Consider the following 27,869-nt stretch of genomic DNA (forward strand, 5'->3'; position numbering starts at 1 on the left):
ACATAATTTATAACTACGCGCCATATGCACTCAATAACCTCACCACGCTTTTGCAGATAATAAAAACATGCGTAATGAGCTGATTCTCTACTCGTATTTACTTCAGGCATCTTTATTTAAGCGAAAGGAGCAAAGACAGAATTTGCATGATGAACACAAACCTATATTATTGTTGAAATCATTTCAAGTTATTGCATGATGTTAGTCCGGGGGAGGAGGCGGAGTTGCGGATGACATTTCGTCTGACAAACTTCGGCCTGCCCCCGTGCGTGTGACGTCATCGACGTCGAACGGGACTGTTTGTTCTGGATTTGGGGCGAGGAAGGTCCGCGAGCGCTGACAACCGACTGAAGAAGGTAAAAATAGCATTTTATGGCTTTGTGTTGTTGACATTGGTTTATCAAACGAGAGCATACAAATCCGAGGATCCGGTAAAAGGTTTACAACGGGCATCGGGGGCGTATTTCGCGCGCTGTCAGTATGCGCTTCGGCAAGCGGAGCATGAGCTGTCTTCACAGGCCTTGCACCGGTCCGGGCACACGAGATAGATGATTTTTTGTCTTTTCAATTAGCGCGATTTGGTGTTACTCTGCATATTATGGGTTGTATCTTTTTTCTGTCAATGGTTGTGTGAAGGTCGTTTTCGCGGCATTTGACAATCCGCGCTGTCAGGGTGCACATTAGCTGCAGGTCGGTATCATGCTAGCCTGTTAGCTGCTAGGCTGTTTGTTTGTAGCCCCGTAGGCCGTATTCGTGACATAAGTTACGTCCTCTCGGTGGCGTAGTTTACGCGCGATGGCGCAGAAGCTCATGTGAAGAGCGACGTACGTCATTTCGAGAATACCAATCCCTTCCAAGTTGTATTCTCAAAGGCCGTTTACGTGCGGAGCTGTCACTCGCTCTCTCTCAGTGGACATGGCGGTGGACTGACATGGAAGGTTAGCAAGCCAAAGGTGGAGAACAAAGTTGTTTTTCGATAAATTGTGTCTTCGTGTTCACTGTTGGTCATAAGTAACGTTAACATTACTCATGACACTGTCGTGTCGTTAGCTTCTTTGCTGTTCCTTAGAAAATGTTACTAGCACGGCGAAGCTAGGTTCTTCTAAGTGATACGAAATAACGTTAGCACCAAAATGGCTGATACATTTTGTAGAAATAATTACTTAGGTGTCAAATTACGTTTCTTCTCTTCGCAGTTGGGACGTTTGGTCTTGTATTGTAGCTAATTAGCCTAGCTGCGAAATTGCTAACTGTATACATAATGTGGACGCAATTACGTAAGTTAGTGTCCAGACAGGACAGTCTGGATTTTCTATGTAAATTCTTAGAATTTCTGAGGAACTTCAACCACAGTCTGCTGGTCAGTTAGAATTGGGTAGCTAAGACTGAATCATAATACTTTACATAGTGTATTAGGACATTTGTTCATACGCACAGTCCACTTGGCATACATATTATACATTCTTCTGATATAGGAATGGTGCTTGTTGACAACAGCAGTTTGGTTATGTGGTGTGGCAGTGTTTGTTTTGGTTTCTTTCAGGAAAGAGACCTCAAACATGATGCTGTTGAAAAGCTTTTTAACAACTTGTTATATGGACCTGTAGCAGACGAAGGGCATGTGTCTTTTAATATTCGCAGGCATTTTTAAAATGTATTTAACAAACACAAGTTTGGATAAGTTAAGAAGTTTTTCGACATGAAGATTTAGGTCTTTGGTAGAAGGAATTCAACAATCATCAAAGCAGAATAATATCAGCTCATGAAAGACAAGATTTTTAGGATTTTTTTCTTCAGATTGTCTCACAGAGAAAATCCTTAAAAAGAACCACTGAGCACCATGAGATACATCAAATGGCCAGAAGCTATCAAGGTTTATGATCAGGGTCCAGTACATTCATCCATAAAACCATGGGATGTGCAGTACTTGCATCCTTTTCAGCTAGTTTGTCACTGAAATATAAATTCACAAAATATACTATTCTATAACTGTAGCACCAAAAACTCTGAAATAACAGATTATTTACATGCACATGATGAAAGCTGCCACATGAAAATTATGAAAGAGACACTCACTGGAATAATGTTCTTCATGCAAACAGCTCATTGTACTGTCTAATTCACTGGGGAATAAAGAAGAGAACATACAGATACATTATTATTAATAGACCATAATGTTTACACGTGTTTCGTTTTGTCCTTAACTTGGAAGACACTGCTTGTCAGCAGAATCAAAATACCCATTTATAAGGGTCTCTTGCTTGTAGAACAGATAAATAATGCTGTGCTACAGGGGTGTAGAAACATCAGGCAGGAACAAAGATAAGGTGTTATGATGACTCAGAAACCTTTTGTAAAGGCATTAAGACTAGGCCAAGAGGCTATCCTGAGCCAAGAATTGTTCTTGCGTGTATTATGTCAAGTCTCAGTTCATAAGGACAGTTACAGTCAGAGAAAGGTAAATTTCAGGAAATATTCATAAACAATTCTTAATAGACTGTTGGTGGATCTGTATTAAATATTGCACAGGATGAATGAACAAAACAGGCACAGCTTCAAATAAAGTGGTTAGAAAAAGACGTAGAAGTGGCATCAAAGCACCATCAAATTTCTAAATGGTCAGGAAGGAATGCAGAACTTGTTTGTGTGACTCCTGTTGTATCAATATACCATTGGTTCTTTCCTTGAATTATGGGCTTGCACAGCAGCTTAATACACAGTATGGCCAAACTTGAACATGGAAATGCACTCTAATGTTAGTTTGAAACACTCCACATGTGACATATTGACCTTAGTTCCATCCCTCTTTCTATCTTTTTCTCTCAGGTGTGACGCTCATTCCTCTCTCTGTGTGTTGTGGTTTTCCTGCACCCACAACGTGTCACTGACAAACCTCCGGTGTTACCTCAGGAAATCGCCACCTCACCAACTGAGATATGATCACTCAATTGGATTAGACCACAGCTGCACAGCAACAAACATGTGAGTCTTCATAAAATTATCTGTCTTCATAATATTTGAATGTGTTAGAATTAACCGTTTGGTCTGCTAAGGCCTTAATAGTAGAAATGTTGAACTGACCAATGGCAAATTTTGGTCTACGCTTTTCAGAATGAACTTGAGTGAATGAAACAGTAAGTTTGTTATTCATTTGTAATAAACGTCATCACTATCCCCTTGTATCTGCTTACACCATATAAGCCAACACAAATGTTTATCAGGACATCTGGATAGTGCATTGATGAAATTATAAAGTTATCGCGATAAATTAGTTTTTTCTTTTTAATGGGATTGATTAACCTGACATACCAGATGGTTTGTTACACAGAACCATCTGAGAAGTTGTCATTGAAAACTGTTTGGAAAAGGGCAGGTGTTTCTAAAAAATACTCACCGTCACACCTAAACTATGCCCATAGCTGCCAGTACGTCCTCATTGGGCCCTGATTGGTGCCTACAACTGCGATTTGGCCACAAGCACGTAACTTGAAACCTGGTAAGATGGATTCTCAGCTTGCATGATCTCGCGAATACACCTCCCGCGCAAGGTCAATATCTGATTCCTAATTGAATATTTCCCAAGACTCTCTAATAATCCAGACACATTACCTAACCTTAACTGTAAATTGTTATATTCTGATAGAGCACTATTCAATAGATCAGCCTCATTGCAGCATGATACAGCTGTTAGTTCTTGTGTAAGTACATCAAGTGTTTGATCCAGCTCAGTAATTGCATGTTAATGTGTACATGATGATTGAAGGGCCTCCCTTACTTATTGCCATGGTATGGCATAGTAACACAAAGAGATTTTCACTGCAATAGCACCTAGCCTATGCTGTGCTTCCACTGTATAAAACTGACTCTTAATTTTTTCATCAAAGACTGACATTGTGCTGACTAGTAAAAACTGCTTCTTGCTTTCATGTGTGTTATATGTTCAGCTACTTTCTAGTTGGTGTTTCAGCCAGTTCATAGCATAATCTGTTCCAAATATTTACCAGTAGTGGTTGAATGGTCTTATAAAAGAGAGCGCCAGACATTTCTCATCTAAGTTTCTTTCTTCTTGCTCCAGTTTTTACCCTGTCATACAGCATCACAAATTTACATTATAAATGACAATATCTGAGTGTTGCATATGTTATGACTTGTACCTCAGACTATTCAGCATCTTTGATCATTATTGAGCTGGTTGGATCATTTTGAATAGTGTTCGAATGGTAGATATTACTGATATTTGTATTGCAGTCCACGAACAAATACAGGCATACACTGTACATGGAAAATCAGAAATCATTACTTTTGCAAATGCCATGCTAATATCATAGGGTGTTTCTTTATCCTAATTTGTAATAAGGATTTATTGCAGCATTATCAGTAAACTGTTTTTTTATTAGCTGCTTCAGACTGGCTGTGCAACTTTTGTCTCCTATCAAATAAAATACAGCTTCTTGGTTATTTTGCATTGTAAAAGTTTCATACTGCACTTCACCTCTCACAGATTAAGTAAATGCTCAGCAGACCCTGCAGAAGTATAGAAATCTGTGATGCGTTTAGTTTCCAATCCACTTCTGCCTGATGGGGCAAAGATGCTGCAGGCAAACAGTCTTTGATCTTCAGCTGTGACTCGAAACTTATTCTAAGAGTTTGATATCTAACAGTTTGTCGTTGGTCCGGAATGCACACGTGTGTTTTTGCATGTTAACGGGGACATTGTGCCTTCAGTGCATGATCACTATAAGGCAAACTACAACAAGGGAGAGAATATAGGCTAAATTAAGCTAATTTCTATAACTGTAGGAGCAGCTTCAATGTCTCACATACTGATGCTGTTGAAGCTGAAGTTTTGCAGCAACATGCAGGCACTGTGGACTGACAGTGAGACAGACAGACAATTGAGACAGTGAGTGAAGGAAAGTGCTTGATATGGACTCGATGTGATTGTAGGTTGTTTTCAGATTTAAGGTGTGATAGCGATGCTGACGATGTATGTTTTTTTTCTGGCCAATTGATTTAATGGTTTGCCTCCGAAAAATGAGTGAGAGAGCTGCTGTTCAGCAACAGACTCTGTTCGGCAAGCCCAGTAGTACAGAGAGGCAGCAGGGAAAACAACGTGTTGAGCCAGAATATTTTCACATCTAACTCTGTGAGTTAGGCACTAAGTTCTGTTTAATAATGAATCTCGTGACTTGATATCTTGTGAGTTTATTTTGCTTATTTATCAGTCTAGAAAAGCTCAGAAACTTAGTGAACTTGCCACTCATGGGTTGGGGGGTGGGAGACACTTATATATCGGCAGTCACTGATTGTTGGGATGACAGTGGTCGGTTGGAAAATTTAAACATGTCCAACCCTACTGGGTATCCTGAGAAATTTGAATCAGAGTTGGCTTCACTAAGAGGCACAAGAATGGTAACAGCAGTGGCAGCGGTGATGATGCTTTTGTCGATTGTCCTTCCAGAGAGTCCAGTGAGGAGTGTAATGGCCTGAGGGGGGTTCCACCGGTCCCACCTGCCCCTGCCAGGTCCAATCTACCTAAACTGTCTGCTCAGCCACTGCAACCCACCGCCACAATGGGAGACGGACTGGAAGCAGGCAGCAGCCAGAACCCTCCCTCCGCCCCACCACCCCTCCTCTTCAACCCTCCACCTCCTGAAGTATGGAATGCCACCAAACCCAAACGACAGACCAACCAGCTACAGGTTTGGAGGTTTTAGTTTATGTGTTTATACATGTAAACTCCTTCTGGTGTTTGGACTTAAATTTGATTGATTTTTGTGTGATTTTGCTCTTTCCCAGTACCTGCTAAAAGAAGTGTTGAAGTCATTATGGAAACACAACTTTGCATGGCCCTTCCAAGCTCCTGTAGATGCCATCAAACTCAATTTGCCTGTGAGTCATAAGTTTATGTTTGTTTGCATGCCAGTAATGAAAGTATATAGTCCAAAGCACACCGATAGCATCAAAATAGCTGCTATGTTAGTTAAAATTAATGGATTCTCCAGAATCTGCTTGATTTATTCAAAATTGATTTCTTCACTTCAATGAAAATACTGCTTTTTCTGTGCTCCTGTAGTGGTTACAGTCAAAGAGGAGAAATTTTGAGGTTGAGGTGGAAAAATACCTGGAACTGTAGTACCTACAGTCCCTAATACGTCTCTGTTGTTTATTACTTGTTTGTATCCCCATTACAACAGCTAATATTCTAGAGATCCACTGTCATTGCTGCAGAGTTTGGCTTTTCATGAGAGGAATGTGGAAGTGAAATAACATGCAGAACACTGCAAATTCACTGTATATGCTTAATATTATTCTTCATATGCTTTGTGCTATTGAAGGATGTGGCTCGTGATATTTTATACTTATGTTGACAAACAACAACAAGACAACAACAAACATGCCTTTTCTAGTTTTTCCAGCATGTGTGTTGCTCTCAGTCCCAAGCCCAAACAGGTCTCAGATACAGAGATACTTCCATGCACACTGTGAATTTAAGCAATTGTTACTCAAATAGTAATTAGTGTATTTGTATTCATGCATGGTTTTAGTGCACTGCTAAGTATTTATGGCAGCAGGACAATATGGCCAAATTCACTATTGGTTTTGATATTTTTCGGGATATCAAGGAAAATATAGAATATCACCAAACACACATTTGTCAGGCTATGGCAGCTCTAATGTGTGCTGGAGATAACAAATGACACAGTTCATATGAATAATGTATTTTGGACTGATGAAAGAGGATGGCGTGTTAAGCATGTATTGTTCCTTTGTTGTCGCACAGTCTTTACTTTAGTTCGGAGATAAGATGCTAATCCAATACTCTCCACCTTCTCTCTTCAGGACTACTATAAGATCATCAAGACCCCTATGGACATGGGCACGATAAAAAAACGTCTAGAGAACAACTACTACTGGAATGCCCAAGAGTGTATCCAAGACTTCAACACAATGTTCACAAACTGCTACATCTACAACAAGGTCAGCCTTTGCACACTTATGTTCTAGTTACATGTGACTTCCCTGAAGTTCAAGTACTAAAGCAAGAAGTTGCGCTACTGAAGGGAAGAATCCATCCAGAGAGCTTATGCCTTTTAAACATGTATGTGTGTGTGTTTGTGTGTTTAGCCTGGGGATGATATTGTCCTAATGGCAGAGGCCTTGGAGAAGCACTTTCTTCAGAAGATCACAGAGATGCCGCAGGAAGAGACAGAGATTGCTGTGGTTGCCAAGGGACGCAGAGGGGGCAGACGAGAGTCAGGTATGAGTTTCAGATGTAATAGGGGTATGAAAAATGTCAGTATAGTACTGTTTTTGTTGCCTCCCTTTCAATAGCAAAGGTGTTATGGCATTCTGACAGAGGTTGTAATGGTGTTTGTGTGTATTCTTGGTAAACTCGGTGGCACAATGACAAGTAAATAATACTTACCTAACCAGTCAAGCTTGTATGTAAAGTTGTTATGTTGCCTGTACCGGTCCTCCTTCTTCATCAACTGCAAAAAACATTTGTTGTTAAATCAAGTCATCATTATTTCATGCTCGTGGACCTGTCACATCCTGTACAATTGTTCAATGTTTCATAATCTGTCGGTTTTAAAGTAGGTCTGGATGAAAACAGCTTTGGTGTTTTTATGCTTGATTTCATCTTTGTGATCTTCTTGTCTTAATATTCTATCTTACAGCCCTGATCACCAAGTCTGATTCAGGCCAAGACTCGTCGTCCCCCTCCACCACCCCGCACACTCGAGGCTTCTCATCACCTTCAACCACCCCACAGTCCCGTGCTGTACCCACCCCTCAAGGCCCTCCTTCCCTGGCTCTGGCCCATCCCCATCCCCATCCCCATCCCCAGCCCCAACAGCAGCTCCAGCTCCAGCTCCAGCCCCAGCTCCAGCCTCAGCCCCCACCCCCACGCGTGCCTCCGACACCCACCTCCCATGCACCCCATTTAGGACCTCCATTTCCCCTCTCAACACCTGACGTCCTGGCCCAGGGCATGACCTCAGTTCCCCCTTCAGCCCCGACGCACCCAGGCCTCCATCCTGCCCCGATGCTGCAGAGCTCCCCTGCCCTCATTAAGGTGAAGAGAAGCAGTCATTCTTATTAATAACAAGCTGATTTTCTTTTGTCATTTTTCTAACCTCTGATCTCTGGTGCTTCAACAGCAAAGGAAGAGCCAGAAGCGGAAAGCAGACACCACCACACCCACAGCCAACGACCAACTCAGTGAATCATCTCCTGTCTCTGCTGAGACCCGGCCACGCAGAGAGAGCAGTCGCCCATCTAAGCAACCTAAAAAAGACACGTTTCAGCCGGACTCTCAGCATCACCTGGGAGGTGGTTTGGAGATTGGAGAGACGGTTACGCAGAAGCGGCAGGATCAGTTGCGTTTCTGCGCACGCCTCACCAGAGAGATGCTGTCTAAGAAACATGTAGCATACGCCTGGCCCTTCTACAAGCCCGTCGATGTAAAAGCCCTTGGCCTCCACGACTACCATGACATTATCAAGCACCCCATGGATCTCAGCACCATCAAGGTGATTTTATTAGGATTGATGACCGACATGTTATGGACCTTGTGTAGCTGCTAATGAAATATCTGGTTTCTGGTATTTCTCCACAAAATCTTTTCATTTTCATTTAACAAAATAATGACACATACAACAACGTAACCTTGAATGCAGCGAAAAATATGTTGAATGAAAGAGTCATTGAACGTTTGTTAGTTTATTTGGATTTCTTTTAGCTCAAGGCTAGTCTTCTAAAGCTCCATATTAAAATAGAGCATTCTGTGTCATTCTGTGCTTGGTACTTGTAATCTTTTGATACTTGGTTTTAGAGACATAGTTTGGTTGGTATAAAGAAAATATTCAGGTTGAAATACCCTCCCTTACTTCAGCAACACAGCACTTTTTTAGACTAAAAAAATTAAGAATTAAGTTTTAATGTAAAGAATATGGATAGGTTTGATTATGGCAGTGTATTTTTTATTTTTCTCCTTCAGAAAAAGATGGACAACAGACAGTACAGAGACGCTCAAGAATTTGCAGCAGACGTCCGGTTGATGTTCTCAAACTGTTACAAGTACAATCCCCCAGACCACGATGTGGTTGCCATGGCGCGCAAATTGCAGGTAATCATCACATCATACATGTCAAGCAATTCACATTAAGCATTTTATACACTACATGACCAGGGCCAGATTAACCTGGAGGCCTAGAAAATTGCAACAATGACTCACAGGCCCTGTGAGAGTCAAAAGATCCAAGTTAGCAAAATAATCTACACGTTTCCTACATGGTATGGAATTTGGTTTTAGTAATTTTCAGGTCTGGAGAAGAGTGAACAAAAGATTATGGATGTGATGATAACGTTGCCCCTATTGTGTCAAAAAATACGAAATATAAAATTCAGAATTTCTCAAAATAGTGTGATCATAAAAGCAGAGCGTTTTTCATTTTTCGTTTATTATAAAAGGGATACTCCACTCAAAATAGGATTCTACTTCTTTTCACTCTGTTGGCAGCATAAGCGAATATATCTGAAAAAGAAAAAATGATTGAAAAATTGATCTTTATCTGCTCCAAATAAGTACGAAAGTGAGGTATAGGCCCACAACCACATGAAAAGAGTAGTCTGCCCAATAGTGTAGGTTAAGTAGTAAATCTAAGGTGATTAATTAGACAAGGGGTGGGATTAGGCATTTATGGTAAATGGACTACATGTAGCACTTTTCTCGTCTTACTGACCACTCAAAGCGTTTTACAACAGAAGCCAGCATTCACTAATTCACACACACACTCATATACTGATGGCACAGCTGTTGGCCGGCTTCTGTATCTTGCCCAAGGATACTTTGACATGTAGACTGCAGGGGCCAGGGATCAAACCACTGACCTTCTGCATTACATACGTATGTTACATTACATTACAAGTACAACAGTCAGTGTACCACAGGACAGACTTTTGTGTTGATTCTTGCTGCCAACAGCAGAGAAATTGTCTATGCGCTGCTTGTTATGTTACCTTCATATCTTTGTGTTACCGGACTCTGCGTTATAGCAAGGGAAAAAGTGATATAGCATATACTTACACTGAAACATGGTGAACGTGTTCATGTAGATACAGCAAACTAAAGGTTGGGTCTTCAAAGTGTTAATTAAGAAAATAACTAAAAGTATTATTGCAATTGTTGCTCTTCTGCACTGTTTGTGGAGTTCGAGTTCAGAGTTTCTTTTGCTGTCCTGTGTCCCAACAGGATGTGTTTGAGATGCGTTTTGCCAAAATGCCTGATGAGCCAGAGGAGCCCGTCCCTGTTCCCACCCCATCGTCGGCCCTCCACCCTGCCCCCTCCACTCGACAAGCCCCGCCTCCTTCTGCTGTCTCGGAAGATGATAGCTCCAGTTCCTCTGAATCGGAGTCCTCCGGGGGAGACTCAGAACAAGAAAGGCAACAGCGATTGGCTGAGTTACAGGAACAGGTTAGAGGATGGAAAATGAAGGGGGAGGGAGGCTTATGAGACACGACAGGTGGGTGGGCCATGCAGAACAGCTTTACCAAACGTGGGTGAATGCTGAAACACGGAGAAACAAATTTGCAGGCTGCTGTCTTTTCTTCTCTTAAGACCACAACTGTGTGTGTGTCATGTCCTCTAGCTTAAAGCTGTCCATGAACAGCTGGCAGCACTCTCCCAGCCTCAGGCCAGCAAGCCCAAGAGGAAAGAGAGGGAGAAGAAGGAGAAGAAGAAAGAAAAGCACAAGAAAAAGACGGGAGCAGAGGAACCTGTGGAGACCCCTCCCTCTGTGGCGCTTCAGACTTCTAAGAAAAACAAGAGCAGCAAGGAGCTGATCATTGCAAAGAAGGACAGGAAAAAGCCCGGGTAGGTGTTACAGCGGTAATAAGATAAGTGATGCTGTGGGAAGCTGCAAGCTGGAGCTAATCTTATCATTTGTCAATCACAGTAAGAAAGAAGGAGTTAAAAATAGCCGCCCAGCTGTGCCGCCTCAGCCTGGACCAACCCCTCTCGTCCCCTCGGCCTCTCTTGAAGCAGAGGATGACATGGGTATGTATCAGAGACACTATTTTGAGCATTATTTTTTTGTTTGAAAGTGTCTTATCTTAAAGTGTAATATCAACCTGCTGTTATACTTTCGTCCCCAGATGTATTTGGGGCCATGTCCACTGACAGGTGCAAGCCGATGTCGTACGAGGAGAAGCGCCAGCTGAGCCTGGACATCAACAAGTTGCCCGGTGACAAACTGGGTCGTGTCGTGCACATAATCCAAACACGTGAGCCTTCGCTGAAGAACTCCAACCCAGACGAGATTGAGATCGACTTCGAGACTCTGAAGCCCTCCACACTGAGAGAGCTGGAGAAATACGTCTCCAGCTGCCTCAAGAAGAAGAAAAAGCCGTCAGGTTAGTTAATTGTTTGTGCATTGCACACTTCATTTAAAGGATTGTTGTGCAACCTTTGTGTTTCCACAATTCTGAGTCACAGCACCTGTACAAGAAGGTGTTGTTCTGCCACTCATAATTCAATTCTGTGCAACCACTGATCAGTGAAACATCGAGACTACGCGCTGTGTAAAGACTGGTTACTCCTGTCTTGCAGCGTCTAGTCAACACAGGAATAAATATTGACAGTTTCGTTTTTTTTGTTTTGTTTGCTGTCATGTCACAAACAGTTGAATGTCATTGAACGTCAGTTTGAATGCATTGCATTTTATGTAGCATATGTTCGCTATATTGCTATACATTGTGATGATAATTTAAAAATGATGTGATGATAATTGGAAAATATTAAAGGAATAGTTCCACATTTTGCAAATCACACTTGTCTGCTTTCTTACAGAGCGTTAGATCAGAAGAGAAATTACTGTCATATCCATTCCATGTCCATTATATGTAAGGCTAAAGTCAGCACCTGGTTAGCTTAGCACGAACATATGGAACAAGGAGAAACAGCAAGCTTGGTTCAGTCCATATGCAAGCTAACCAGCTGTTAATTATAGCTTTATAAAGATATATGTCAAAAATTTCTACCATTGCGCTGTACTGTATGTACTGTCATGTCACCCAATCCTACATCCATGGTTCGCAGCCATGATAACAAGTTATGAGGTGTATTGTAAAGAAGTGAAGCTCACTGCATTTACTTGAATTATTCCATGTGAAGAATTACACCATTTTTTCCCAGCTGTTAACTAACTTCCCCAGTAAGCTTTGTAAATGTCCTGTAATTACACGTGAGAGACAGAAGCTGTCAGTCCATCAGTTTCTGAATGTTGTTGGTGTGTTTTGTTGCAGTAGAGAAGCCTCTGGAATCAACAAATGTCGTAAAGATGAAGACAGGATCCTCATCTTCAGACAGCAGCGACTCCTCTGATAGTGAAGATTCTGAGAATGGTAAAGTGTGCACACAGCAGCTGTCAGTTTATCACACTGTGGCAACCAAAAGCTGTAATTCTTCATCGTGTCAGCTTTCTTTGTATTTCATCATATCTTCCACATATCATTTGTGTACCAGGGCTGGTTCCCAAGCAGCAGAAGAAGACCTCGTCTAACAAAGACACCAAGAGATCGCACCAGTCTCTCAGTAGTGGAACGGGCCCAGTTGTTCCTCAGCCTCAGATTCAGCCTCAAGTGGTCCAGTGCAAACCCGCATTTGTCCCACCTCCCCCTGTCCACGTTTCTGTCCCGTCTCTGGACTCGTCCCAGCTGTTGAGCTCTGGATTTGATCCTTTGGCTCAATTCATGAACCCTCATCTGACACAGTCGAACTCAGAGCCCAATCCAACCATTACTGCTGCCGGTACCACCGTCGTGTCTGGCCTCCTCAACGCAAACACACCCACCGGCCAGACGGTCACTGAGACGCACCCTTTCCTAAACCAACATCCCATCATACCTTCACCAGGTATGTACACTTCAGTTCCACGTTGCGCCACTTGCATTTCCGTAGTTAATTTTAGCTATTGTCATAACATTATCAAATGTTGGAAAACCATCTTCAGCTTGTTTGGTTCAACCAGAAGTGCAACATCAAATTAAATTTTTGTCATATATAGTTTTAGCATTTAAAAGGAACAAAACCTGAGATCTGGGAACCTGGAAGAGACAAATGTAAATCACTCAAATAATTGTGATCATCAGAGCTGGCCAATTGTTTAACTTTCTGTTAACTGATTAGTCAGTTTATTTTATTCAGCCCAAATGCTTTTGATATGTATAAGCATGTCATCAAGGCATTTATTTGATTGAAGAAAGATTTATTCAGTTGAAGGTATAGTTTTTTTTGTCAGACAGGAACAAAATGTATAACTCTATAACCTCCCATCCCTGTCTTGTATCGTTTGCAGCAATTCACAATGCTCTTCCCCAGCAACCATCAAGACCCAGCAACCGAGCAGCCCCTCTTCCTCCAAAAATCTCCCAGCCTCCCCCGTCCTCGCTCCCCTCCCTGCCTCCATCCTCGTCACCCCAGCTTCAGCCCTCGCTTCCCCTCACTCTCCCTCAGCCTGTCCCGCGTCCCCGCGTCCCTTCACCTCCATCGCACGGCATCTTGGGTACACTCTCAGCGCAACCTCCCCAAGCCCTGCTGGAGGATGACGAGGAGCCAACACCCACCAGTTCTGATATCCCACCCCTCAGTCAAGTTCACACCTTCTTGCAGTCGCTTCAGGCTCGACCCACCACGCAGACGCAGCAGCCACTGCACGCGCACACACATTCACCTGCGCAGGTCGCCTCTCAGCTGGTGCCGTCGATGCACACACAGGCTGTGACAACACCCACCCCTCCCCTGGCGCAGAGACACAGCTCAAGCCACGCTCACATGCGGCAGCCGTTCCCACATACGCACACGTCAGCGTCACAGCAGCAGAAGGGGGTGGCCCTGCAGCAGAAGGTACAACAGATGCAACAACATCAACAGCAGCCATCACCACGCAGCAAGGCAGAGCCTTTCTCAACAGGTAAGATATTGATGTATTCACGGCAGTGACTGTATAAAACTGTTGTCTCTGTCATGTCACCCATACATTTCTAAAGAGTCATTGTGGAGCTCAGTGTGGTGACTCTGGCTTTCGCCATCTTGGCAGTGTCTGACTCTACCAAACTCCTTGCGAGTGCAAAAATGTGCAAAGAGGAGGAGCGTGGGTGGAGCCGAGGTGGGCCAAATGAAGCCTGGTTGCTGAGACATAGTGGCTAGCTGTCAAGCTCAAGCAGCAATGCCCATAATTGTGCAAAACTTTAAGCTTTAATATAAATTAAATTAGTTAGTTATATAAATATCCACCCCCACAGTTGTCATGAATGTGGAACTTAGCTACAGAGACCAACACTGTTTTTGTAGCAGGCTGTAAACATATTTATTTCTGCTGTAAAATTGGGTTTTTTGATATGAAGTCTATCAAGATTGACTCATTTTTGGGGCAGCCTCAAGTGTCCATTCCAGGAACTGCAGTTTTTTGGCATGGCTGCATTGATCTCATTTTTCAGCCCCAGAGGTTGCCGCTTGGTTCTCAAACGGAGGGTCCAGACCCCCAAGATGGTCCGAGGAAAAAGAAAAACATATGTTTCAGTTATACAAATGTACTTTTTTTTCGGACTCTTTTTAAATAAAAGCAGGAGTACATATTATGAATAAATGACTGTTGCTTGACGTTAAGACTAACTGAAATTTGTCAATGAGAAAGTGCAGTTATGTCTTAAAAACAAGCAAACATTATAAACATTGCAAGAGCAAATAAAACTAATTTGTGCATATTTAATCTCTTTAAACCTTTTTTACACACTATAACATTTTGATAAACCCAATAATGATAATGGGGATGGGGTAATTAAACTGCTGCTGTGCACCAAACAGTAACTGAAAGATGATGAATTTTTAAGTCAGACCAGTACTTCAGTACTTTAAATACAGTGATGCTTTTCCTCTCTAAGGATCACTGCAACCTGCAAGACGAGGGTCTTGTGGCTAGTGGATTCAGCTTAAGCGGCTGCCCTTTTGGGACTCTTCCTAATTAAGCTGCTCTTATAAAATATTGAAGCACTGCAACATGCTCTGCAGTGGTAGATGGTATTTCAAAATAAAAGCATGGTGCTTTTTGTGAATTGTCTCTCCTCATTTAGTTAATTTTGGTATCAAATCAGATAGTTTAGTGTTTTCAATATTTCCTCTCCTGTGTTTCTAGGTTGCCTGCGTGAGAGCCCCTCACCCCTGATGATGCACTCTCCTCAAATGCCTCAGTTCCATACAATGGGACAGCAGTCACCCTCACAGACCAAGAAACATGTGAGTGAGCCACCTACCTTTATATGCTGCGTGTGTGTGTCTTGACTGTATGTGACAGCAAAACAAAGTCTGCTGTGCCTCATTTGCGTAGGTGTGTATTATGAGCCAGTTAAAGGTTGGAGATACACACATGTTAAATGGAGAAGTTATCCATTTTAATTCTGAAAAGATCTCCTTGTTTCTGGTTCTTGATGATATACTCCTTGTATGTAAATATAATATCCGTCTACCTGTAGGAGCAGAGGTCCAACCTGGGTGGGGTCAAAGAAGAGAAGCCTTCCCATTCGCCAGTTCTGCCCCCCTCGCCCTTCAGCCCTCTCATGCGTCAAGATTCACACAAACCCGACAACAAACACAGTGAGTACAACAGTTTGTTGTATCTTTTTTTTATCTCTGGACTGCCTTGTTATGTTAAGCAGTAAAAGCAGAAGTTGGTGGTCAAAGCTGAGCAAGGTGTCAGAGTGGGCCATTATTTTAAACACCAGAATATCTGGTCTTCTTGTGTGTTATTTATAGAAGTAGTATGTGTAGAAAAGCTACCGGTAGTCACAGGCATGACGTCGCTCCTTTTTGTTACCTTAAATTCCGACAGATTTTGGATACTTGCTTATGATCTTATGATGTCCAATGATTTAGTGTGCATATGTGTAGTTAATCTGCATTATGTCTCCTGCAGGATTAGATCTGAAGTCAATGGATGGTTCGCGCCCCGGTTCCCGTCTCCCAGACTCCCCAGCACCACCCTGCCCCCAGCAAGACAACAAAATCAAGCAAGAGCCCAAAACTCCTATTGCCCCCAAGAAGACACAGGTGTGTATGAGTGTGAGAAGATACTACATTCAGCTGCACTTCCCTTTCTGGTTGGGCTGTTTTCTCTCCTTCAGTCGTATCTAACCCCTTCTCCTCATCCTCTCCCAGGATGTGAAGTTAAAGAACATGGGTTCTTGGGCCAGCCTGGCTCAGAGGTCCCAGTCCACGCCGGCCTCCTCCGTGCGCTCTTCCAGCGACAGCTTCGAACAGTTCAGACGGGCCGCCAGGGAGAAAGAGGAGAGAGAGAGACAGCTGAAAGCACAGGCTGAACAGGCCAGGAGAGAACAAGAAAAGCTACGGTAGGTGGGAGGAAAATGGAGAAGTGTGTAAACAGAGAAAGGAGAAGTCAGCAGAGTTACTATATTATACATACATACATACATACATAGGGGACTATGAGAAATTATTTAAGGATAAAGAATGATACCTGTGTTATTATCATCGTTTTAGGCTTTCAGCTATTTTTGAAAGAGAACCGAGGTTTTTTTTTCTTCCGATTGCATTATGCCTGCTCTCCAAGCAGCTGTTGCCTTGATTCATTTCAGTACAGAATGAAACCCTACTTGGATATTTGAATGTTATATTCATCTCAGTGAACATCAGTTCCAGCTTTCATTGAAGTGCTTTTTTTAATTTCTTTGAAAATGAATGAACTGACTTAGGGTTGATTTTAATAGTACAAGAAAAGGAAGGCAAGAAAATAAACAGTGGTATGGTATCAAAAAAATGACCAGCTCCAAGCAGGTTGCAGTAATGTCAGTCATTCAGGGACAATTCAGCATCATGTTTAAATAGCCTCTGCCACTATTTCCACACATGGTAGATACTTCAATCATGTTGTCTCATGTTGTTCAAGCAGTAAGCGGTAGATGCTAAGCAAAATCCCAACAACGGCCTGAAAATCCATAATGATAATTCGCTTCTTCCCAGCAACCGTTGCACAATGCATTAGTAAATGGTGCTAAAAGGCTGCTGCTTTTAAACGTCATTGCTTCAAGACATGAAAGACATACCTTCAAGTGGGTATCCCTGCTGTAATGGACATGTAAATCCCTGCTGCACTGGGCTGACATTTCAAGTTAAACCCAACCAAGTTAAGTCAAGCCAGCACGTGTATGGAAAAAGGCTGTGAATGTGTTATGCTATAGTTGACTCACCCCCAAGCAAGTGAGTTCATTTATATCAAGTCAAGTTTTATACAAAATTTTCAGTCGTGATTTGTTTAGAATTTTATCCAGTCAGCTTGTCAAAAGCAAAAGCTGTCTGCTTTTTCTCTCTTTTTGTAGCCGTGACGACGAGGACACCATAGAGCAGGCTCGTCGAGCGCAAGAAGATGCCCGCCGTCGCCAAGAGCAACACTCGCCGCTTGCTCCAACGCCTCCGGCTTCCACCCCACCCACTCACTCCCCGCAGGCTCCACCCACACAGCAACAAGCCCCGCCCCCGCCCTCCTCGGCTGCACAGAACACTCCTGACCAGCAGAGGGAGATGGCGCGCCGCCGCGAGCAGGAGCGGCGTAGAAGAGAGGCGGTATGTGCAAATTATTAAAAAAGTTTTTCAGCATAAGAACACTCTTTTTAGTGCTTCATGTTCATGCTCTCTCCTCCTCTGCAGATGGCGGACACCATTGACATTAACTTCCAGAGCGACCTGATGGCCATCTTTGAAGAGAATCTGTTCTGAGAGGGAAAAAGCAGATGATGGCAGTGAGAGAAGGACCTATAGACACACATACACAAATTTACAGACATTTACATATAAACCACGATGCTCTGATACACATGGTCGCTGCTCACATGAATGCACCACACACACACACACACACACACACACACACAGACTTAGTAACTGTCCCTTTCTCTCAGTAGTTGAAACAGCTGGCTTGTGTCATGTGAATGAGAGGGGGGGAAGTGAAATTGAAATAAGCAACCCTCTTTTCCTCCAACCTCAGATACGTTTTGGTGTCTGGCTTGGTGTTTATGGTTGTCGGTTCTGAGTCTCCGAGGACAACAGGTCGGAAACGGACAGTGTAATGATAAGATAGTCGGCTCCCTCAAGGAAAACAAGAAAGACAGAATGAAAAGGAGGGGATTGAACTTTTTCTTTAAAAAAAAATGGTGGTGAAAAAGAGGATTTAATTTAAGAAATTGAGTGAAAAACTTATTATCTAATGTCTTGAGAGGAGAGAAGGGGGTTTAAAAGGAACGGGTGAACAAATTACAAACGTACAGATCACTTTGTTTTTGGTTTTTTTCCTCTCTTCTAATCTCGTCTCTTTTATTATTTTATTTTTCTTTTCATTTTTTTATTTGAAGATGGATTTTAACTGGGAGGGCTGGGCTGGTGTGGTCTAGTTTGTCAGGTTGAGCGTTCATCTGAGAGTCAATTGTTTTCTCAGGACGCAGTGGGAACGCAACACCCCGGCCACATTCACACACTTTTCTAAGACGTCCTTCCTCCCTTCACTTCCATCTAATTCTCTCCCTTCAGTCACTAATTGGAGAAGTGGAGGCTTCGGGTGATTCTCGGTTGTGAACATCCGAGGGTAATGAGGAAGGAACGATGGCATTTTAAAAGTTTCAGAGTGTTTCCTTTGCCTTAGCGCTCTGGCCTGTAAACTAACAATCATACCCTACAAATTATACATATTATATATATAAATAGATACATGAATATATATTATATACGACGAAAAGTCAACGAAAAAGAACACGAGAGGAATTTGGATTTCGGGGAGCAAAGCTCGTCTCTGTTCATCTATGAGCTCTGGTTTTGATTTTGTAGAATTTACTGTAAAGAAGAAAAAAAAACTTTTTTATGATTCTATTGAGAGGATTGTTTCGTCTGTCTTATTCTCCTTCATACCTTCTCTGTTTGTTTGTTTGTTTTTTCTCGACTCTATGCCAAAACCAATCTATTGAGTGCTGAAAGTTCATTCACATTTTTTACGTGTAAAATGCATCTTCTTTTCACTTTATATTAAAGGCTATGTTTTTATTGCTATTTAATTTTCCTGTATCCCCTTTAAATTCCGAAATTATGCAGCAATTTGCTCTGTAATAGTTTGAAGAAGCGGTTCAAAAATCACTGTACGCCCCCATCATTCTGTAGCTGTTGAATATCTGCACTTAACTCTTTCATTATTTGCGTCTTATTTCTTTTTTTTTAGTTTTCTTTCATGTTTTTAGTCTTTTTTAGCCATCTTGTCCACCACTCACTTCCTCGCAGCTTCTACACTCTGTACAATAGGTTTTTGTTTGTCATCTTTAAGTCTTTTAGTTTTTATTTTTAAAATGTTTTCATCGTCCATAGTAACTGTTTTGGGATGTCGTGTGCCATCGTGTTTTTCTGGAAGCGGGAGGTTTTCCTGGATTTCTTAGGTCGGCCCTTCTGTTCTTCCATTCTATAATCACATTATGTTTCATTTCATTTCTTTTCCCTTTTCATATTTGATCGTTTTGAGTTCATTTTGTTTTCTTTTCCCTTTGCTATTTTGATTTATTTTACCCAGAACAACCTGTTGGTATGTTGGTGAGTGAGGCATTGAAGTCAATAGATTCATCTTGTTCAGACTATGGAGTACATCATCTTTTTTTAAGAAAAGTATTAAAATGATATTTAAAAAACTTTAAAAAAATCTTCTATTAGTTTTTTTGTCTTTTGCACTGTGCCAGTTATTCACTCACACACACACACACACACATAGTGTTTCTGTGGTTTTAATGGTAAGCCCTTCTGCAATTATCCAGTTTACACCACAAGGGGGCGCTTTAAAGACAGAATAAGTCAGGTACAGTTGGAGCTCTCATTTAGTGGAATGTACCCAATGTAGTCAAAAGTATGTGGGCACCCCTACCCACATACTCAGCACCGAAGCTGTTTTTCATGGTTTATACTCCAGCAAACAATGGTGTCTTAGACAGCAAAGTTCTTCCAACTCTGTTTGTTGTTGCCATGTTTCAACCTGACTGCCCCGCTTTCAGAAAGCCAGGTGCATTTCTAAATGAGTCTGTCAGTTTGCTGTGGAAGAACATGGCTGCACAGAGCCCTGATCTCAGCCCCGGCCAACAGAAATGCTGAAATGTGAATTAGACTTTAACATCTGTGTCTGACCTCACTGATGCTGTTGTGGCTGGATGGGAGCAAATCCCTGCAGCCAGGTTCAAAGATCTGGTTGGAGGGGTTCAGGAAAGAGTGAAGGCTGTTGTTGCAGCAGATAAATGTCCATGGGTGTAATGTAATTTACTCAAATAAAAGTGTCACACTGTGGAAATAAATACTCCACTACAAGTAAAAGTCCTACATTCAAAACCTTTCTTAAGTACAAGTGTTTAAGCCTGATCAACAAAATTTTCTTAAAGCATTAAAAGTAGTCATTGTGCAGTAAAATGCTCAGTGTCAGTGTTTCACTATTATATGTGGATTAATATTACTCATGTATTAATGTGTGTATGCATTGTACTGCTGTAGGTGTTTAAGGATGAGCTCATTTGAACTACTTTATACTGTTGGCTAGTTTAATCTACAGCAATGCATTATATTCTAGAAGATCATCATGTGTTTGTAGCGCAGCTGTCCTCTGAGAATCACGTATCTGTTAGATGAGCTCAGAAAAACAGGCTGTTTTCAGCTTTGTGACAAAGCAGTTCCAAGCTAAATCAAGAGGCTTTCTAAGGAGTTTATTTAGCTGAAGGAGGAGGAGAATTTTATCAACCCATAAAGGAACACTTCATCTTTCAGTTTATTAGAAAAAATCAAATGCAGAATCACCAGATTGGAAGATACGTGGTTTTCACTGGACAGGAAGGGTATAAAAATTTAGCATGAGAAAAGTAACTGAAACTGAAAAAGTGGTGTGGAAAAAGTGCAATATTTGCACCGGAGGTGGAGTGAAATAGTACAGTACTTGAGTAAATGTACTCAGTTACATTCCACCACTGCAGACAGTGAAGGTAAATACGATGTTTGCTGGATCACTGGAGGTTGCTGCCACACTGTTTCATCAGTCTAACCTCCATTTGATACAGTGCACATTTTTATAACAATGATCTTAGGTAAGAAGTGTGAGGGTGAAGTTTTACCACCCAGTCATAGATCACAGTTAACACAAGGTTTCATGAGACTCTAAGGTTTTTGAAGGAGTCTGGACCACTGCAGGATGTTCTCTTACGACAGAGGATGTTGTGGTTGAGACCAGTTCAAACCAGCCACAGGTTGGTAGAATCAGCAGACAGATTCAAAATGTCACCGGTCACATGATTTTTTTTACAGATCCAAAGCAAGTTCAGACACCACTGGTTTGAATTTTAGGACATTGCCTCGTCCCTCAAGTATCGCACATCTGTAGAACACACTGCTAATAATACTGTACCCACTGTTATTTAAACGGCATCTGTGGCCTTAGGCAGTCTGATAATGTGCATAGTACACTGATAACCCTGCTGTTGTGAGGATCTCTTCTGTTCTTTATCTTATTAAGCAAGCAGAAAGCTTTCCCCGGCCGTCGCCTTTGACTTTCAAATGAGTTCCTCTGTGGTTTTTGCTCGGCATTTGACCCATTGAAAGGGCGTGACAGAAACCTGCTGCATTTCCAAAAGCCACACTTGGAGGCGAGGTCGGTGAAGCCAACTGTGGGAAAACTGCCAAGCAGGATCCTGAATTTATCAGGTGAGGATGAGAAAAGGCCAACATAAAGATATGGGATGCTGGTGATACGCTGCACTCGCCTCTTCCGTGTCTAGATAAGAATGGCACATGTTTACAGGAGAAGGCAAGCATGCCTAAGTAATCTGGGAGTGTGAGAATAGTAAAGACATTTTTTGGCAAAGGCAGCCACCAACTATCTGCAAGTGAGGTTTAAATGTGACATGAGCAATGAGCATTTGCGGCTTTAACGAATGAAGAGTGAAAAATGTGGCAAGGCACAATGAAAATGTGACAGGCGGAGGGATGATGATGAGAGGTGAGTGAAAAGCAGATAAGGAATGAGAAACAGTCACTGCTGCATGTGGCAACCCATACTGCAGAGGTGCCTCAGTGAGTAAGCTTCAGTCATGTGATCCTCTTATAGAGGCAGGGAAGCACAGCTCTTCGCATTCTTGACCTCTTCCCTGTTCACGTCCAGTCTGCTTTACATCTGCCATCATAGGAGGAAGGTACATTTACTCATTTATGCATTCAAGCGCAGGTTTATATTTCATTTCCTTTCGTTGGGTTTTGTGAAGGAAGCATCAGCTATGTGGGGAAAAGGACTTTTTGAGCCTTTAAACACCATGTCAGTCGTTGCATATGTGCACTGGTTGTGACCAATTCTGCCAAAAAGTAATGTTTTTAGAGGCCTGAAGAAGTGAAATTATTGAGGATTAAAAAGCAAAGACTGAAAAAAAAAACATAATTTTGCATAGCAGAAGTTTTTTTGTCGGCTTTCCTACGCTTGTATGACCCTTGTTGGGCTTAAAATTTGCCTCTCTGAGGGCAGTGTGCTCTTTCTTCTAGGAAAAGACATATTCACACCAGGAAGCGGCTCAGTAAACAATTTGCATGATTTTTAAAGCAAGTGTAAAAGCGACACTGAGTGCGTTTACAAGCACACTAGTATCCTGCTTATGATCAGGTTCTTGGAGCATCCCGGTTATGTTTTTGCGAATATAAACAGCTTATTGCAGCTTCAGGAACCTGGATGTACTCCCTGAAGTACCCTGACAGAAACCAGGATACTGTGGCATGTAAACGTCTTATCCAGGTTTCTGTACTATCTCATGGTGGCTGAGATGGTGAGAAATCAAGACACAGCTCCAAGCAGACGCTCAGAAACCTGGATACTGTTATGATGATCATGTATATGAATGATAGGAATAACCAAGTTTTTCATGTTCCATGTCATGCTATCAAAAACAGCATGAGGCCCAAAACCAGGATACACAAGCAAACACGCTCCCTGACGGGTGTTTCTATTATTTTGTCCAACCTAATATATCAGTGAGGGTAAGCTAAATAGCTTAAAAACAGCTTCAATGAAAACTGAGCATCGTAACCTTCATGAAGGGGGTATTTATTGCACAACTGTTTTAAGAAACTGTACTATTTTTAGCTAGGTGTTCCTAAACTAATCAGTAATGTATCACCATATTGATAAGGCGCCAGCTAGCATCATTTATTTAGAGTCGTCTTTCTAGGCACCTGCTGAGTGTAAGTTTCAGTTTTACGCACTTTTGGCCTGTTTTTGGTCTCTATGTGGATATGACTTGAACTGTGACAAGGAACTGGTGTAAAACCTAAACAATGGTGCCGAAAGACACCAAAATGCCTCGTAGAGCAGAGGGAAGCTGCAGCTCATATATTTCATCACATATTTGAATGTGGGACTATTGTTGCATCTTTCTTTTAATTTCCAGAGCAGCACTTTTCAATTTCTGTTACAATGGAGGCGTGTTGTCTCTGCTACAGCAAGCAAAACCAAACATCCACACTGTCTCTTGCGCTCAAGCAGGCATGACCGCATGGAGGTCTGCGTCCACTCAGAGTTGCATTCTTGAGGCGCTGTGAGGTCATTTTTTAAGAGAGAAAAACGTCTGCGTTGGTATGTGCAGGGGGAGTGGAGGCGATATACAAACGTACAGAACCACATGCCAGCACATGTATGGCTTTCCACACTCTGATTGGGTAAGAGCTGCTGCAGTCTTCCCGTTAATGGCATTAAGAGCGGCGGGGGGTGGAAATCAGTGATGAGGGCAATCACCGGGACATCAAGGCCCTCCCAAAATCAATGCCAGATGACGGTAAGCAACTCCATATGTGATTTATGCACACGCAAACACATACAGTCACAATTCAGACTCGAACGCATTGCACAAGACCCCGTATAACTCTGACAAACACACACTTGCTGACACATTGTGCTGCTCACACGCAATTTGCTCTCATGCTCTGGATCTTTGTTTTATGGTGCACATGGTGGCCTGTGGGAGGTGATCTGGCTGTCATTCAGTTTTTGACTGGGCCTTCCTGCTTTACCTCTGCCGCTTCACCACCCACCGGCTAAAAGTGTTCACGTCGTCCTCAGTAAATCACTCTGAAGCACTTCAGCCTTTCCTCCGGTGTTGTCTCCGGATCCACGCAGCATTTCCTTTTCCTCCTTTCTCTGCTTCCTTTTCTAAAATAGAGCTTCCTTTTGTCTGTTTTGACATTTTTTGACACACGGCTCTCTTTTTTTGAAATAACCTTTTGACTTTGTGTTTGCATTATGATGTCATTGCTACTTTATGAAGGCCCGGCTACATAAGTCAAACCAGTGCATTATCTATTGAGGGCCGGCGAGATCAATTAAAGACTTGTGAGTTAATTAACATTAATGAAGGAGGAGAAAAAAAACAGTAATCTTCCTGAGGTCCATTAAAAATGGTGTGGTGCTGATCATTAGTGCATTACAGTACAGTACAGTTGCAGTAACCAGTAGCTGCCACCTATGATCATTGGATGCTGGCATAATACACCATCTTAAAGTAATGGATAAGCATTTTAAAAATAAGCTAAAAATAAAGCATAAATAGTTGAATGTCTACTTAAAAGTCCAGTTGAAATAGCTAACATGGTCGTAGTATCAATGCAGACTTGAACCTAATCAAAATGTTGCAACAATGTCCACTTATGTGTCCACTTATATTCATATATGTACATATACTAAACACTCAGTTGCCAGTTTATTAGGTACACAAAACTGATGCAGTCCTGCCATAAATTTTACCTTCATGAAAGTTAATAATGTTTACTTTTTGTTTATAGTGTTGATTCAGCTGTAGGATCATCTTGAAGGCTGCAGGTTGTCATGCTGTTCCGGTGTATTCTATCCTGTATAAAGAACTTAATGTTTTTATGTCCCTCCATCTTTAATGTGCTGTATTATCAGTTTGTCTGGTGTGTTATTGTAAAACATTATCACTTTGTGTGTTTGCTGTGGTTGGAGAAGCTCTCAGCATAGAACCAACTGCATCGCACTTTGCAAGCTTGATTTCAAGCAAGTTGTGCAACAGATGATTCATGCAAATTCCACTGAATTTTGCCCAACTCTGACGTCTTCGTTGCAGTTTTGGGTGGGACAGTGAGATCGCAGAACTGTCATTGTGCTTCAAACAAAAAGGTGCATGACCACAGCTGCTGCTAGTGGCACTTTCAGTGGAGTTAATTCAGTTTGCTGCAACATTTCCCCATTTTAAATGCTGGTTTGATCACCTTTATACTGTCAGTTCAAAGCCATAAAAATAACCATTGATCCTAGAAAATGATCCGAGGTTTTGTCACGGCCATTTTTTCCATGTTGCCTTTATCTCTGAATGGAGGTTATTGATCAATAGGTTGTCAAAGCCTGCTGTTGCCACTGTTTAATGATCACTAATACAAAGAAAACTGCCATAAGATACAATTCATGGTGCTTTAATAGCAAACTCCAAACCTTAAATGTAATAGTATATTGCTATGGCCAGCTGGTCACCCGGCCTGGTGGATATTATGCCCTAACATGACACATTTGTTTTGTCATGTAGGGTGACGAACAGGTGTGGAAGGCATGGAGGGCAATCAGCATCCTCGTCACCATGGCGACAGCGTCCGCAGCCTCCAGGCAGCTGTCTGTGACGCTGAGAGGAAATAAACGAATGGAGAGGCTCGATACAACAAACTGGAAACTATGACGGCTGGAACTCACGCATGGGCTACACACTGAGACATGCAACCTGCCTTATAAGGGAGGCAGATGGTGCATGTTGAACAAACACGCCTGTCACATGTCTCAAGCGCAGACCTCCACACACTCGGCCATTTGTGTAAACAGGAAAGGGTGTCCACTTTTTCCTCGACCCGTCTCTTCACATTCGCTCCATCTCTGTCTGCCGTGCAATCGGCCTGTTGCTTCCTCCTTATCTTCTCTGCTCATTTTCAATATGAGACAGTAGTTTGCACTTCTGATGGGCCTCTGAAGTTCAATAAACCTTATTGCAGCAATAATAAGTGCAAACAGCTCATCCTAAGTTACACAGGCTCATGCCCTGTAGTGTGCCAACCTATGGAAGAAAAACAAGACAGCAGCTTAATTTTGTTCCTGGCATGATGAGAAAACAACCCCTCTGGATTCGGCCCTCTCGCTGGGCTGGTGAACTGGGCTGCCTGCGGACCTCGTGCCTCATCTTCTGAATAAAAGATGAGCCTGACAGCCTATTGTTGGTGGAGGTTGGTGGTGTTGTTTCTGTGACTGTCATTGTCATTATTGTACTGTGGCAGAGGCAGATTTGGTGTGATGACGATGAGCACAAGGTCAGTCAGATTTTAAAGTGACTGTATATCTTGTCATAGAATTATTATTATTTGAGTGATTGGGTATAAACGCTTTTAAAGGGAATATATCGCTGTTATGCGGTAATCTGTAATGGACAGTGGTGCAAAAAACACAAAATTTTATTACAATTCTAAAGTGCGTTGACTTTTTTTGGAGACTTTATACTTACCCATCTCTGTTTGTTTTAAAGCAAAAGCTGCAGATTAAAGTATTTTAGGCATTTCCCCTTTATTCAACAGTGGACAGTTATAAGGTGACAGGAAACCTGGAGGGAGGGTGAGAACCAAAAAGGTCCACAGCTGCAGTCGAACCAGAGACGGTCACTTATGTGTTCAGCATTTCAGCCACGAGGCCAGTTAGACACCTCAGCTTAAAATAAGATGCAGCCTTACTTACGAGCAACTTCTGATCCATACAGTTCACCTTGTTTGTAGCTTTGGTTCCATTGTCTGTTTTGGATCTTATGGATTTGGGATGTCTGGTTTTAGAGACCTTTGTTAATATTTAATTTGCACTCATTCCCACTTTGTACTAAAACTGCTGCACAACAGTTCCCCTCAGGATAATTGAAGTTCTATCTTATCTTATCTTCCGACTCTAGATCTATCTACTGACAACATGAAACCCCACAAACCTGGATATTCATGGTTTTCATAAATGAAAAAGCCCTAAACTTACTAGTCCTTACAACAAGAACTGTAGTACTTTTAAGTGTACGTTTTATATTTACTTTTTGATACTCAGCTCTAAATTTTGCATAGTTTAACAATGTCTGTTTGTGGAAGTACTCAGATATTTTACTCAAGTACAAGCAGTGTAGAAATACAAATAAAAGTCCTGCATTCAAACTTTGACTTAAGTAAAAGTGCAAAAGTAGTCACATTGGAATATGCTTATAAGTAAAAGTACTTAAGTAATCAAATAAATGTAAAATAAAAAGTATTCTACTTCCCTCTAAAATGTGTGGAATAGTAGAGTACGAGAAAATGGAAATACTTCAGTGAAGTACAAGCACATTAAAACTGCACGTAAGTACAGTACTTTAGTAAATGTACTCAGTTACTTCCCACTCTTATTTGCACAGTAAAGACCGCTCTTGAATAAATGTTTGTTGAAAACATTCTTTGAGTATCTTGAAGCTCCAGCTCTTCATAGAAAAGTATACAAAGGTCGCATTCAAGTAGTCAAGTCATAATATTTCAGCGCTTCCTCAATACAGCACACAGGGAAACACGGCACTAACCTCCTGCCAACCTTGGACATTAATTATTTACCTCCCACCACTGCCAAAATCATATAAACCCGCCTGAATAACATCCCTGCCCACTCTATCCATCACTCCTCAGCTCCTCCATGATTGGCTGTCCTGCCTCCAGGGGGGCATCTGGGGGCGGGTCCAGGGCGCTCAGGTTAGCAGAGGCAGCGCACGGAGGA

General features: G+C 42.0%; 1 protein-coding gene across 1 annotated transcript; it reads left to right on the plus strand.

Moving 5' to 3' along the window:
• The first annotated feature begins 281 nt into the window (after positions 1 to 281).
• On the plus strand, positions 282 to 19,736 carry LOC121603781 (bromodomain-containing protein 4-like). Its single transcript, XM_041932989.1, has 22 exons — positions 282 to 356; positions 2,827 to 2,982; positions 5,462 to 5,702; positions 5,800 to 5,892; positions 6,844 to 6,981; positions 7,129 to 7,261; positions 7,683 to 8,080; positions 8,166 to 8,537; positions 9,005 to 9,133; positions 10,259 to 10,480; positions 10,656 to 10,879; positions 10,962 to 11,062; positions 11,161 to 11,418; positions 12,310 to 12,408; positions 12,530 to 12,919; positions 13,362 to 13,976; positions 15,198 to 15,298; positions 15,535 to 15,655; positions 15,975 to 16,108; positions 16,217 to 16,407; positions 17,395 to 17,638; positions 17,723 to 19,736. The coding sequence occupies exons 3-22, from the start codon at positions 5,574 to 5,576 to the stop codon at positions 17,789 to 17,791; spliced, it is 4,161 nt and encodes a 1,386-aa protein (XP_041788923.1). The 5' UTR covers positions 282 to 356; positions 2,827 to 2,982; positions 5,462 to 5,573; the 3' UTR covers positions 17,792 to 19,736.
• The last annotated feature ends 8,133 nt before the right edge of the window (positions 19,737 to 27,869 follow it).

The sequence above is a fragment of the Chelmon rostratus genome, chromosome 3 (genome assembly GCF_017976325.1).
Source record: "Chelmon rostratus isolate fCheRos1 chromosome 3, fCheRos1.pri, whole genome shotgun sequence".
In the NCBI taxonomy this organism is placed as follows: domain Eukaryota; kingdom Metazoa; phylum Chordata; class Actinopteri; order Chaetodontiformes; family Chaetodontidae; genus Chelmon; species Chelmon rostratus.